The sequence below is a fragment of the Chelonia mydas genome, chromosome 2, assembly GCF_015237465.2.
Source record: "Chelonia mydas isolate rCheMyd1 chromosome 2, rCheMyd1.pri.v2, whole genome shotgun sequence".
Lineage (NCBI taxonomy): Eukaryota > Metazoa > Chordata > Testudines > Cheloniidae > Chelonia > Chelonia mydas.
In genome coordinates, this window is record NC_057850.1 from 120,924,121 (window position 1) to 120,937,660 (window position 13,540).

The window sequence follows — 13,540 nt, forward strand, 5'->3', positions numbered from 1 at the left end:
AAAGCTCTTCCAGCTGAAAGAGGAACCAGCATCAAGTCAGCTGGAGGGCCCTAAAATCTTGATAGATGACTGACTGCACTGGGTAGCAAGTATCAGTGAAGAGAGAAAATCCCAGTGTCATCTGCTGTTATCAACCAAAGCACAGAAAACAAGTTGGCAGGCAAATGAAAATTGGTGTGCAGTGTATTCCAAGTTATAGGCAAGTTTTACTGTACATAGTGGGGTTTTTTAAATAATTCATCTTTATATCTGGACAGAACAAACAAAATATTAATATAAATACATTTTTGTATATAAATATATGTGTGTGTGTGTATGTTGTGACGGGGCAAGGCCAGATGGCTATAGAAAAATAGTGGGAGATAGAATCATAGAATATCAGGGTTGGAAGGGACCTCAGGAGGTCATCTAGTCCAACCCCCTGCTCAAAGCAGGACCAATCCCCAACTAAATCACCCCAGCCAGGGCTTTGATATATTAGCTTTAGGCTAAACAAATCCCTGGTACCAGGATAAGTTAAATGGCAGCTGCTCCAGGTCAATTAAGACACCTGGGGCCAATTAAGAACTTTCCAGAAGGCAGGGAGAATGCTAGGTTGATTGGGACACCTGAAGCCAATCAGGGACTGGCTGAAACTAGTTAAAAGCCTCCCAGTCAGTCAGGTGGGTGTGTATGTCAGGAGCTGTGGGAGGAAGTTGCGCTGTTGGAGAAACTGAGCAGTACAAACCATATCAGGCACAAGGAAGGAGGCTCTGAGGTAAGGGTGAAGTGGAGCTTGAGGAAGTGGGGGCTGCTGTGGGGAAGTAGCCCAGGGAATTGTATGTGTCATGTTTCTAAAAGGTCAGCTACCATAGCTGATACTATTAGGGTCCCTGGGCTGGAGCCTGGAGTAGAGGGCAGGCCTGGGCTCCCCCCTTTGCCCCCACCCTGATTAATCACTGAGACTGGGAGACAACAGAGACTGTGCAAGGGAGGATAGCTTCTCCTCACCTCCCTTGCTGGCTTATGATGAAAATGACTCAGTAGACTGTGACCCTTGTCTCTAGAGAGAGAAGGGTTATGTGGAGGGTCACAGTGAGCCTCTGAGGCTAGCAAAATCCGCCAGAAAACGCGGGACCCATGCAGACAAGGACAGAGCTTTGTCACAATGTTTATGTACATACATACTCACACACATGCACTCACAATAAAATAAAATCCAACAGTTCAGATTTATTGAAAATTCAAATGTATGAAGTATAATAATAAAGTTTAATTTATGTATAAAAGGTGGTAACTGCACAAAAGACATGGAAAGCATAAAAATAAAATGAACAAGCAGTGAAGTAAAATAAAATTTATGGGTGAACTCCACAGTAATCATTTCATACAGTAATTGGGGACATTACAGAAATGGGTTATGCTACTCACAGTGCTGAATTAGAAGCTAGTGGAGATTGCTGTTTATCTATTGTGTGTATTTATGAGTAATATATTTATGGTAGGTGAGGCCTTTCTTAAGATTACCCGACACTTCCCATTATAAGACCTTGTTTTCAGATGTTTATAAACTTTACCAAACTAACTGTTTGGGCTGACATTTTCCATGCCTCAGGCTGATTTTGGGGGGAAAATTTCATCCAAAACCGTTGAGCTGTTTCTGAGCACAATGCTTAGGAAGATACATTATTTTGTCCATGTTAAAAATTCTGGTGACCTTTTCTTGAACAGCTCTAGTTGCCCCATACTTTGGAAAAGGGACTAAAAATTTGCCAGGAGGTGGCTTTTGTGTCAGGGATATGCCTTTGTGATCCCTGTGATGCTGGCTGGCCATATCATGCTAGAGTGTATTCAGGTCAGTTCCCTTGTATAGATCAAATAAGTGTGTACTCAGATGTTTAAACTTCATGAAAACTAGTGGACTGTTACCCATATTATTTTCACTTATCCATTCCTGTCATAATTTAATAGCAAACATTTACATGGTAAATACTCATGTAACTATCAAAGAAATCTTGTGAAATGCTAATGAAGGACCTAATAATTTCACAGCAAGTGGCCATTATATATATGATCAGAGGTCAAAAGTCTAAGTGCCTTCCTCACTCAAAGGAAAAGCCCATGTGGGGAAAGACACTGTCAGCTGGCTTTCTGTGTGAAAGAGCTATAAATATGGATACAAGAAATGATCCATCATCTCTGGACTGTTAGAATTCTAATAGGGCAGAATATCTGAATGAGAAGACAGAGATCCCCCGAGTTATTCTGGGTAGCTCTGAAGGACTTTTGAGAAACTGGCAGTTTATTACATCGCTGCCACCATTTGGAGTTATAAAATGTGATTTAGCTGTTGTTATATTTTACCTACTTTAACCTCTCAATAACTCTCATTCTTTTTTTCTTAGCTAATAAACCGTTAGTTAGTTTACTATAGAATTGTCTGCCAGCATTGTCTTAGAGTACCAATTGATCTGGGGTGAATTACTGGTTTCTTGGGACTGGGAGCAATCTAATGTGCTGTGATTTTAGGTTTAAATAACCTTTTATCACAAAGTTAAGTTTGTCTGGGTGGCAAGATAGACTGGAGGGTATAAGGGGTCTAAGTGGCAGAGTTCTGTGCAGTGGATATAAAGGCTGCAACCCTGCTGATGATCCATGTAGGTCTCAATATGATGCCACATGATGGAATTTCTGTTTTCCTTTTTGAAAACTTAGGAAATATCACACACAAAACATTAAAAGAACATTACTAAGGTTGACAAGTCAAGACCTCAAAAGTTAACTTTGGCATTTTTTAGTGTCATTAAAGCCTATATGAAAGGGGAAGAAAAAGAAAAGAAAATAAGAATGGCTATAGTGGGTCAAAACAAAGATCCATATAACCCAGTATCCTGTCTTCCGACAGTGGCCAATGCCAGGTGCTCCATAATACAAATTACTACCAATATTATTAGTGGTACTATTAGTTCGTCATTTCTCTGTAGTCTGGGTGCATTATCACACAGTCATATTTTTGTATTTTTGCTGTTTCTCTCCGAAGGGATGGTGGTAAGATAAATATATGAGAGGACAAGAACCCAGACCATTGTTGTTGACTTCAGCAATCCTGTGACAATTCTCATAAGTGTTCAACTGCATGTTGACAGGCTTTGTATGTACTTTACCTGCTCATGCTGGCATGCACCATTCAGCTGCTGAGAAGACGAGGGCCAAGGTGGCTTTCAGCTAGATTTGAGTGTCTGTGCCCCAACTGATCCCACCTAGCTTTGTGAATTATATTGCTCCTGCTTGGCGGTGGTCTTAGTCAGATGTTGGCGGTATGTGAGGCTATGATCCAGAATCACACCAAGATATTTAAGGAAATCTTTGTGCCTGAGTTTGGTGTTCCAGAAGGTAACATTCAAATTTGTTGCTCTGGTGGAAAAAACAGACGTAGCTGTTTTTCCAAGGGTTTGGTCTGAGTCGCCATAACCTATCGCCCTCCTCCAGCTTTTTCAGATCTGGGAGGATGGATTCCGCTTAGGTAGAAGTGCTCACTTGGATGCGATCACAAGGTCATCTACATATCCAAAGTTCCATGACTGGGTGTGACGTAACGGTACAATCCAGACCAATGAGTAGCTGTGTCACCTCTGCCTTGTAACCTGGGTTGCCCTTGACAAAGCCTTGTTGCTATCTGGACGTCTCACAAATAGCCTCCAGCATGTCGGTCACTCCCAGCTATGTCTGTGTGTGCTGTAGCCAGCCAGCCACACCTTAAAGTTTACCACAGGGTGACCCCAACACACGCCTAGTCTTCAATTTCCCCCCAGAAACATATGTCCTGTACTGCCCCGCCCACTCCTAGATAGTACAAATATATTAAGTCCGTTATTCCTTTAAGGGAATAACATGCACACAACTTGTTACCCCCAGTGGAGTTATCCAGACACTTCCACTTGAGTGTACTGGATTAGATAAAACAATAAAAAAAGTTGTATTAACCACAAAGAGAGATTTTAAGTGTGTACAAGTAATGAGGCGTCAAAGTCAGAAATGGTTACAAGAAAATAAAGATAAAACGTTTACTGGTGCCTAACTTGATCTACATTAGATTCAAAGAAAAATTCTTTCACCGCATGCTTCCAGAAGTCTTACTGACCAAACTTTTTAGGTCAGGGCCCCCCCCCAGGGTGCAGCGGCTGCTTCCTTTGTCTTTTCAGGTGCAGTGAATACAATGGGCAGGGAGAGAGAGAGAGGAGTGTCTTGGGGTGTTTGCCCCTTCTTTTTATAGTCCCGTCTCCTCTTTGACAAGCATTTCCAGCTGGGAGCAAGGCAGCAGGCAGTCTGTGTGGAAGGGAACTCCATACTGTTTCTTTGCTAAAATGTGGATTTTTTTGCCCCTGCCCCCTGTCCTCCCAAAGAATGGCCATTTAGCAGGTAATGGTCCATCAGCCTTGTTTACACCTTTGTCTCTTAGGAACTGGCTTGGCTACTCCCCAGACTTGTCTGGAAAATCTATTTTTAGTCATTATCTCAGCTTATGTTTATAACTTCTCATATAACGCTACTACATGCACTTTGCCTTGATATTATGGATCAGCAAATTGAGATTTTAAATGATAGCTCAAAAGGCATATCTTGTACAAATATTATTACAATAGTGTATACAATGTGAACACGGGTATATTTTGTCTCACTGTCGAAGGCATTTAGCTGATATAAATATTAAAGAGTGATAGTGCCAAGACGTATCCTTTAGGGCAGCATTTCTTAAACTGGGGTCTTTGGACCCCTGGGGGCCCCAGGGAGTCTGCGGGCCCGGTTGGTCAACTCCTCCCCCTCCCTCCCTCAACTGCTCCTCCCAGCGCCTCCTGCACGGTAAAAGTCCGGAGGTGCAGTGGAGCTAAGGCAGGCTTCCTACCTGCCCTGGCCCCACACCGCTCCGGGAAGTGTCCAGCATGTCCCTGGGGAGATATGCGGGGGGGCTCTGCGCGCTGCCCCTGCCCCGAGCATCAACTCCACAGCTCTCATTGGCCAGGAACTGCAGCCAATGGGAGCTGCAGGGGCAGCATGCAGATACCCCTTGCTCCCCCTGCTCCCTCCACCTAGGAACCGCTGCCAGAGGGATGTGCAGGTCGCTTTCAGGGGCTGCCCAAGGTAAGCACTGCCCGGCCAGAGCCAGCATCCCTCCCGCACCCCAGCCTCCTGCTCCAGCCCAAAGCCCGCATCCAAACTCCCTCCAAGAGCCTGCACCCCCCCACACACACCCAAACTCTCTCCCTGCCCCCCAACCCCCTGCCTGCCCCAGCCTGGTAAAACTTAGTGAGGGTGGGGGAGAGCCAGCAACAGAGGGAGGGGGTATGGAATGAGCGGAGGCGGGGTCTCGGAGAAGGGGCGGGGCAGAGGCAGGGCCTTGGTGAAGGGGGCAGGGCAAGCGCTGAGGTGGCTTAAGCTTCCCCAGCATTGAAGCATGATCCTAGTGCTGACTGGTCCGCCCGGAATATGATATTGGATATTGGATTATGACCTATGAACTAAATTCTAAAAGAGCTCTTTGCAAAGCTTTACAAAGCTCACCATATCTATGTATCTGAACCTCAAGAATTGAACTCATGTCTGTATGTATATTGATCTTTTAACCATACTCTCTCTCTTTCTTTTTTAATAAATTTTAGTTTAGTTAATAAAAATTGTCTATAAGCGTGTATTTGGGTAAGATCTGGAATATTCAATAACCTGGGAGGTAATGTGTCCGATCCTTTGGGATTGGTAGAACCTTTTCTTTTATATGATGAAATGAGATTGTCAGAGATCTTCATATTTGACTTGGGTACCTGGATGGAGGCCTGAGGCTGGGTTACTTTAAAGGAACGGTGTTGTTTGGACTTCTGAGTAACCAGTGAGGTAATAAAGAAGCTCTTTTGTGCTGGCTTGGTAAATCTAAGTGTTAAAATATCCACCAGCTTTGGGGATTGACTTCCCCATTTGTTGCAGTTCACCCTAATTGGGTAACCTCAGCTGGCCCCCACTGGGACACTGGTCGCAATGTGTTGTTAATGTTGGTAAAAATGTATAAGGAAAAGTTTTTCTGTGTAAGTTTGGATGTGTGCTATACCCTATGCCCATCCCCTATATTTGAGTCTGATCAACTCAGCTTAGCTTTGCTGTATAAAGGAACCTAGGTGGTGAAACTAGAGACAAACTGAGTTCTTGGGGCACCGAGTAGAAGAGGTCTCAGAGGAACCTCAGCACCAACTACCTGGCTTCACCATGCTACTTAAGATATGGATCACAGCAAACCACATCAGAACCCACTCGCTATTGAAACTACCTACTAAACAGATGGAAAGTGAAGGACAGCCCCTATATGTGAATATGGAGAAGGCATCCAAACCATGGAACGTCTAGTGAACCACTGCCCTCTAAGATCATTCTCCGGGGGCACAGCCTTGATTCATTCCATGTCGTCGGAAGCCATAGAATGAATGACAATCCTGGACGTCCATCTTTAATGTTGTTTTTTAGGTTGCCATATGTGATGAGGCACTCACCTCTGGTCAATGCCTCCTGTAAGCTGGGTGCAATCCTGCACTTTGTCTCCGCTCCTGGCACCCTGTCAACTGCTGACCTCACTAGACAGGACTTCAGTGGCTCAGTCCTCCAGCCAAGCCACACATGATGCACGAATGAAACCCTGCTGGGGTAACAAAGGTCCAACAAGGACTATTGCTATGCCTTTATTAGTGTTTACAGCCCTGTCTCTGGTTTCAGTTTGAGCCCTTTCTGGGCTAACTTTAAGTCCTTCCCTGGCCTGTTATAGGACTTTTCCCCTGGAGACTCTTTGTCTTCACTAGTTCTCACTGCCCCACCTCTCCAGCCAGGTCATCACTCAAGTTCAGTCCCCTTCCAGAGGGGTAACCATGAGACAGTCTGGCCATATCAGGGTCTTCAGCCCCATTCCAGCTCTTTGCTTCAGCTTCTAAACATACCTTATCCTCTTCTTGGGGCTTAGGACACTTCTCCAGTGGTTGGTGCGGGGACCTGGTCTTACCCACTACTCTGGGTCCCAGCCAGGGACCCTGTGAACAGCAGTCTCACACTCCTTTCTTTAACTCCTTCAGTTAGCTGCTACTGTTTTTCTTGGGCATTTTCCCACTGGATCTCTTTCCTTTCACCCATTACTTTAAGATTACAGTTCTCCGGTCTACTCTCTCCTTGCAGAAAGCAAAATGCAGCCAGAACTCAACTTCTGGTAAACTCTCAGGCCCTGTAGTCAAAGCAGAGCACCCTTCCTTGCTACTCAAGTCACAGCTAGGAACTGACTTGCTAAGCCCCTGCAGCTCCTTTTAACTAAGCCAGCTGGCCTTTGATTGGCTGCGTCTTGTGAGGCCTCTCTAAGAAGGCCTGGAGGACCCACCTTTTGCTGTTTTTCTCCTAGGGCAGTGTGTAGCAGGGCCATGGGTCTCAAGCAGGGGACCTTGAAGAACCAGGTACACCTGTTACACTGTACAATATAAGAAAGATTTCCCCCGTGATCCCAAATCAAAAGGTTTGTTTCCATCTAAATCCACTAAAGGACCCAAAATATCAGTTAAACATCATTCCTATATAAAATTGCGACAAGGTCCTAACAGTACCGGTGCTCAGAACTATGATATAAGTAATTTAAAAAACCAGCAGTATTCAACACCCCATTAAACCTAACTCCAAATAAAAACCCCCTACACTGATGTCAATTTGGGAAATAATATATTATTCGGTGGGGGGGGCGGGGAGTACTGATGGGTTTCGAATGTTGAGAGTAGTTCTGGCAAAGATTTACACAAGATATGGGACAAAATAAATTCCCTGGCTGCTGTAAGTTATTTCTTGGTTATAAATGTTCACATATCCAGTGTTTGAGAGAATTTTAAGTAGCTGGTTACTTGAAAACAACTATAAACACAGGATAGCATTCTAGCCTAATGCTATTAAAGTTCATTGTTCTGGCATACCACTTTGTATCATTGATGTAACTTGTTAGGATTCTAAGAATTTTTTTCTCGTTTTATACTGTTGATTTGATTCTCTTTACATTTCGCAGAAAATTTCATTTTGCACTTTAATTTCAAAGAGAGAGAAACTTGTGGTTTCCACAATTGCTGTTACCACAATTGCTGTTTCCTTTTTGGGGGTGGGGGGGGGTGATTCATAGTCTCTATTTTGTACTTTTCTGAATACTAGTGCATTTTTACCCTATTGTATATTGTTCCTTCCATATAGGAGCTGTTTACCTGGAGGGAAGCCTAGAAGAAGCCAAACACTTATTTGGACGTTTACTCTTTAATGACACGGTATTTGTTTTCCTGTTGGCTGAGTTACTTTTAAAAAACTTTTTATTTATTTACATGTTAATTTTGTCAGTTTAATTAAAACCACAATTTTTTATATTTGATGGTTGGGGTAGAATATACTACATCTGTTTTTTTTTAGTTTAAAGGTCATGAAAACAGCATTTTATGATACTGAGTTGTAAACAGAGTAACATTAATTTGATTCTGTTAGCTCATTGGCTTACATGAAGAAGGGCAGATACAGTAGTGCATGAATCTTGTAGAACTCCATTTCAACAGTTATTACAAATAGTAGAAGTCTGTGCGATGGATTTAAATGTTGCAATTTAGCTGCTGATCTTTGTGGGGGTGAATAAAGTTCTAAATGATAGAATTTCTAGGGGAGGGTGTTAATTAGGAAATTACATTTTTTAAAAGTATATTAAAAGTACATTGTTTGTAATTCAGAGGGAACCCTTAATTCTGGCATTTCCTAACTTTTGAGTGCTTGACCTGGCAACTTCAACATTCATTTAATCTAGGGTTGGTTTTTGTTTTTGTTTTTATGTAAAGAGTAAATAAAATAGGGAATATATGATTATGTAAAATAAAGATTTTAACAGCGTAAGTATGAGATGGTCTTTTTATCCATGAGTTGTGCGGACCTGAATGAGTTATGCAACTCATGGGAAATGAATTCCGATAAAACTTTTAAACCACATCATACCATCATGTATTCAGTATATGCCATGTATGTAAAACAAACATTGTTTTAGAGGCATTAAAAATGTATTGGGTCTATTCTCCGTAGCCCTCCAAGTGTTAAAGCTAGGTGTTTCAACCACCATCAGTCCAACTACACAGTTAAAGTCTGTTCCATATTGGCTATGTAGAAGGCCAGTGAGGATTGATATTTGCTGATTTTTTGTTGTTGTTGTTCCTTTATATGTTTTTAAGATGTTTAATTGAGCACCATGGATGTGTGCACATCACTAGCCTATGTGACCACACATTCTCATTACCCTTACCCTCTTCCTCCTTCTCATTGTTTGGCGCAGACTTGTGCTTTTTGCACAGCTGGCTTGTAAGCCTTTTGGAGTAGGGACTGGGTCATCTTACACATTCAAAAAGTACTTAGCATTTGGATGATGGGGCATGTAAGGCACGAGTGCATATAAATTATAGTTATACTACTGAAGAGACCACTAACGCGATGGCCAGGGAATTAATTAAATGATATTTTTCTTCTGTAAAGTCTCAAAGTCTGTGGAACAAAGTATGTTTGTGAGACATATAAGTATTTTGTGGCATATTGTATCTCAGTATTTACATGCTTCTGAATGTTGTAATGAATGAAGCCCACATGACCTAGAGTTTTAGTCTTGGCTTTTGGTCAATTTTAAACCTGCTGCGGAGCAGGTGGTGGGAAATAAAATTCGACCATTAGCTTCAACAAATATTTTTTTTACTTTTGTTTTTTAAACCATTTTTATGTGGTTCAAGGATTTTTCTGCCGCTTCGACACAAGCTCATTGGGAGAACTACCGGCAGCTTGAGTAGTGAATACCCTATTTTAAAAATGAGATTGCTAGCAATATTGAATTTGCAATAAGCAGCGGCAGCATCTGAAACAGTTCAGTATTTCAAGTAATGCTATCTTATTTAGAACTGTGGAATTTGTTAAATGACTCCCTTGAGCACTAAAGGCATCTCTCAATGTTTGCAGGACCTACAGGAAGTATGGCTTAATTACCCACTACACCCACTCCAAGTAAGTGTGCCTCTGTCTATCATAAATTTCATAGCTCTATTTTATTTCTAAGGATGCTTTTCAGTGGCATTCAGCTGTGGTGATATCTTGGAATATTTAGTATCAAGTAGCCATATTGGCTATTGTGAATTTTTGTAAATAACAAGCTTCCACCTCATGGCCTGTGTTTAATATACGTGTGGATTTGTAGCAAGATAAATCTAGTGAGAAGTAACTTTGTCTTCCTCCTGTTTATCTATTATACCTAGAAAACTGGATACAAAAAACAATCTGTATACATATTTTATTGACCTCAGCATTTAGATCCTAACTTAATCATGGGAGGTCAAGGGGTTTGAATCAAATTGCTTAAAAACATATTGCTAATTTTTTTGCTCTCATATAACATGGTTATTTTTAACAGTGATTCCAATAAGATTAATATTACATAGACACTTAAAGTGTTGGCAAGTCTGAAATTTAATCAGTCTCTTTTCTCATCTATTTAGAAAGTCAATGCGTGGTTAAAGTACTAGTTGAGAACGTGGGAGCCTTAGGTTCAAGTCCCTGCTCTGCCACAGACTTCCTGTGTGACCGTGGGCAAGTCACTTAAGCTCCCTGTGCCTCAGTTCTCCATCTGTAAAATGGGGATAATAGAACTGTTCTATCTCAAAGAGGTGTTGTGATGGTAAATATATTAAAGATTGCCAGGTGCTCAGATACTATGGTGAAGGGAGCCATACAAGTACCATAGATAAACATTGCTGTGGTTCAGGGCCACTGTATCTGTGGTCCACCAAGGGCATCCACTCTAGGCTCCCGGCTCCTCGGCCATCACCTCTCTTGGTAGAGACCTGTGTCTCTTTCCCTCCTGAGTAGAGTTTTTCCAGGCTGCACAATTCGCTGCCTGCAGTAAGATGTTCCCAGCAAGTCACACAGCATTGCTTTCTCGCCAGAGGCTATGAACAGCATAATGGTCTGCAATTCTAAGTTACCACACAACTCTTCATAAGCAAGCATTTTCATTCTTAAGATGAAAGGGTTACAGAGAAAACATTAAAAACAATAAAAGAACCTACCCACATGTTAAAAACCTTGCCAGACATCACTTCAGCTCCAACCTTGGGCTCTGGTAGCTGTCATTCCTTCAACTCCCACAACTGAGTTTTCCCCATTGTTAATGGAAATAGATTTCAGTTCCAGCCTTCCAAGGTGGCGATGCAAGCTCCTGAGAGAAGCTCTCCTCATTCTGTGTTTTTGTTTTGGGTTTGTTTGTTTGTTTGTTTGTTTTAACCTCTCTCTCTCATTCTCCTGATCAGTGCTTCTGCATGGGTACAACTTACATTGGAGCTAGCGCCACCCATTTATTCACCATAGGTTATCACTAGTTATTTCTCTTTTCTGCCCCCACTCGTTTGGGATGAAGATTTCATTTCCTCTTTGGCCCAGACACTTCCTACATCCCCATTTGGCATTGATTCTCTCTGCTCTGGGCAGAGTCGGCCTGAAGAATACCATTGTAAATATTATTAGAAATGACCTTAACGTTGTCCTTGTTCCAAGAGTCCATTCTTGTCTGGCACATTGTTCAACAGAGTCCTTTGAACCTGCAGGTCTCACATCTGTCACATTTCTCCTCTCCGCCTTCCTACCCTCTCCTGAGAGGTTACATACAATCATGGCCCACAATAATACATAAACCATTCATTTAATACAGTGGATCCCAAAGATTCTTAAACTTAATTCATAAAGTCTCCCAAGGGTATGGCAGAAAATTGTCATATCTGTCTCAGACATTTTATGCTTTCTACCTCTTTTGTCTGAGACATATTACTCTTTCTACCTGTTTTGTCCAAACCAAGTCCCTGATCTTTTGTGCAGAGTTCATTTGACTTCACTGAGGTTCTTCTTGGGTGCAGGGTGTCCTCACACACAGATCTAAGGACAAGGACCCAAATGCTTCATATATACTCTGAGGAGCTCTGAAATGGGATTATAGACTAAGTATTGCCAGTAGCTCAATGCTCATGAGTTATTTGTACAACAGCCCAGACTGGTGTGTACACAAGAGAGAAGTAAATAAACAAAAGTCTTAATGGAAAGAGATTTCAGTTCCAGCTTTCCAAGTGCAAGCTCCTGAGAGCTCTCTCCCTTCTGAGGTGTTCTTTGTTTTGTTTTGTTTTTAACCTCTCCCTGTTGTGATCTGTGCTTCTTCATTGGTACAACTTACATTGGAGCTAGCGCCATCCATTTATTTCCCATAGGTTATCACTAGTTATTTCTCTTTCCTACTCCCACTTGTTTGGACTGAAGATTTAATTTCCTCTTTGGCCCAGAAATCACTTACTTCCCCACTTGGGCATTGATTCTCTCTGCTTTGGGGCAATGTTGGCCTGAAGAATACCATTGTAAATATTATTAGAAATTACTTTAACATTGTCCTTTTAGATTTTGTATTTTAAAGCTTTGCCATTTCTTTCTGTTTTTAAAGAAAGTAGTAGGGTGGGCTTGTTTGGTTTTGTTTGCTTTTTGGTCTGCTTCTTGATTATCCAAGTGTCAGTCCAAGTGTGAGGTGGATGTTTGTGTATATACACAATGCACATTTCTGCTTTTCCCTCGCAAATGGTCAATGGTTTTCAAAGGATTTGCTGTTCTCAGAAAGGATCTTTTTTCTTTGAAATGTATACTGGCCTTCTATCATTAATTTGCATTTGTTATTATTTACAGCTGCAAGAATCCAACACTGATCGGCAACTTATTGAGACTTCCCCAGTTCTCCAGAAACTTACCGAGTTTGAGGAAGCAATTGGAGTCATTTTTACTCATGTTCGACTTCTGGCGCGGGCCTTCACTTTGAGAACTGTGGGATTTAACCACCTGACTCTGTGAGTATAAAGCAGAATCCCACGCTGAACTATGCTAATCTTACTGTTGATTTCCTTAATAGTCCCTACTTGTAATAAGAAACAACTATGTATGTTTAATGAAGGTCATGATCTAATAGTGCAACCTGAGATCATCAGAGAGCCTGGAATTGCTGCAACAGAGCATGACATTTTGCAGCATGTTAGCTGCCCCATTTTAACAGCACCATGTAACAGCATGGATTGGATTACAAGAGGAAGCATTCATGAGAGATATGTTCATGTGAGGGGTTCATAAATGGCAAGAGGAAAGTCACAGCTCAAAATGCTATAAGTTCTTTATCCCTGATGCAGTAATGCTACATGTTCACATGGACGTGATGTGGGAAAAATAAACCCAGGCTTTTGGGAGCGAGGACTGTCTTTTTGTTCTGTGTTTGTACAGGCACTAGCACAGTGGGGTACTGGTCCATGTCTGAGGTTCCTAGGTACATCCACAATATAAATAATAGAGTAATACCTGGTGACACCCAATCCTGATCCTTTAACTAGTCGTATATGGGGAAACTGTTGATCCATTGAAATCAACACGCACAGCAGTTTATTTGCATGCAAAAATTGTAGTATTGGGACCTTATTCCTGATAAATTTAG

At 41.9% G+C, this 13,540-nt stretch overlaps 1 protein-coding gene across 5 annotated transcripts in view; it reads left to right on the forward strand.

Moving 5' to 3' along the window:
- The window catches only part of DROSHA (drosha ribonuclease III), a 104,707-nt gene that overhangs the window by 70,637 nt on the left and 20,530 nt on the right, over positions 1 to 13,540 (forward strand). For all 5 annotated transcript variants that reach the window (XR_005224429.2, XM_027829014.3, XM_043540219.1 and 2 more), the window contains 3 exons: positions 8,224 to 8,294; positions 10,000 to 10,044; positions 12,751 to 12,908. Coding sequence is in view for 4 of the 5 variants with exons in the window: in XM_027829014.3 (XP_027684815.2) it covers positions 8,224 to 8,294; positions 10,000 to 10,044; positions 12,751 to 12,908 (274 nt within the window). In the remaining variant the exon portion in view is untranslated. The remainder of the gene's footprint in view (positions 1 to 8,223; positions 8,295 to 9,999; positions 10,045 to 12,750; positions 12,909 to 13,540) is intronic.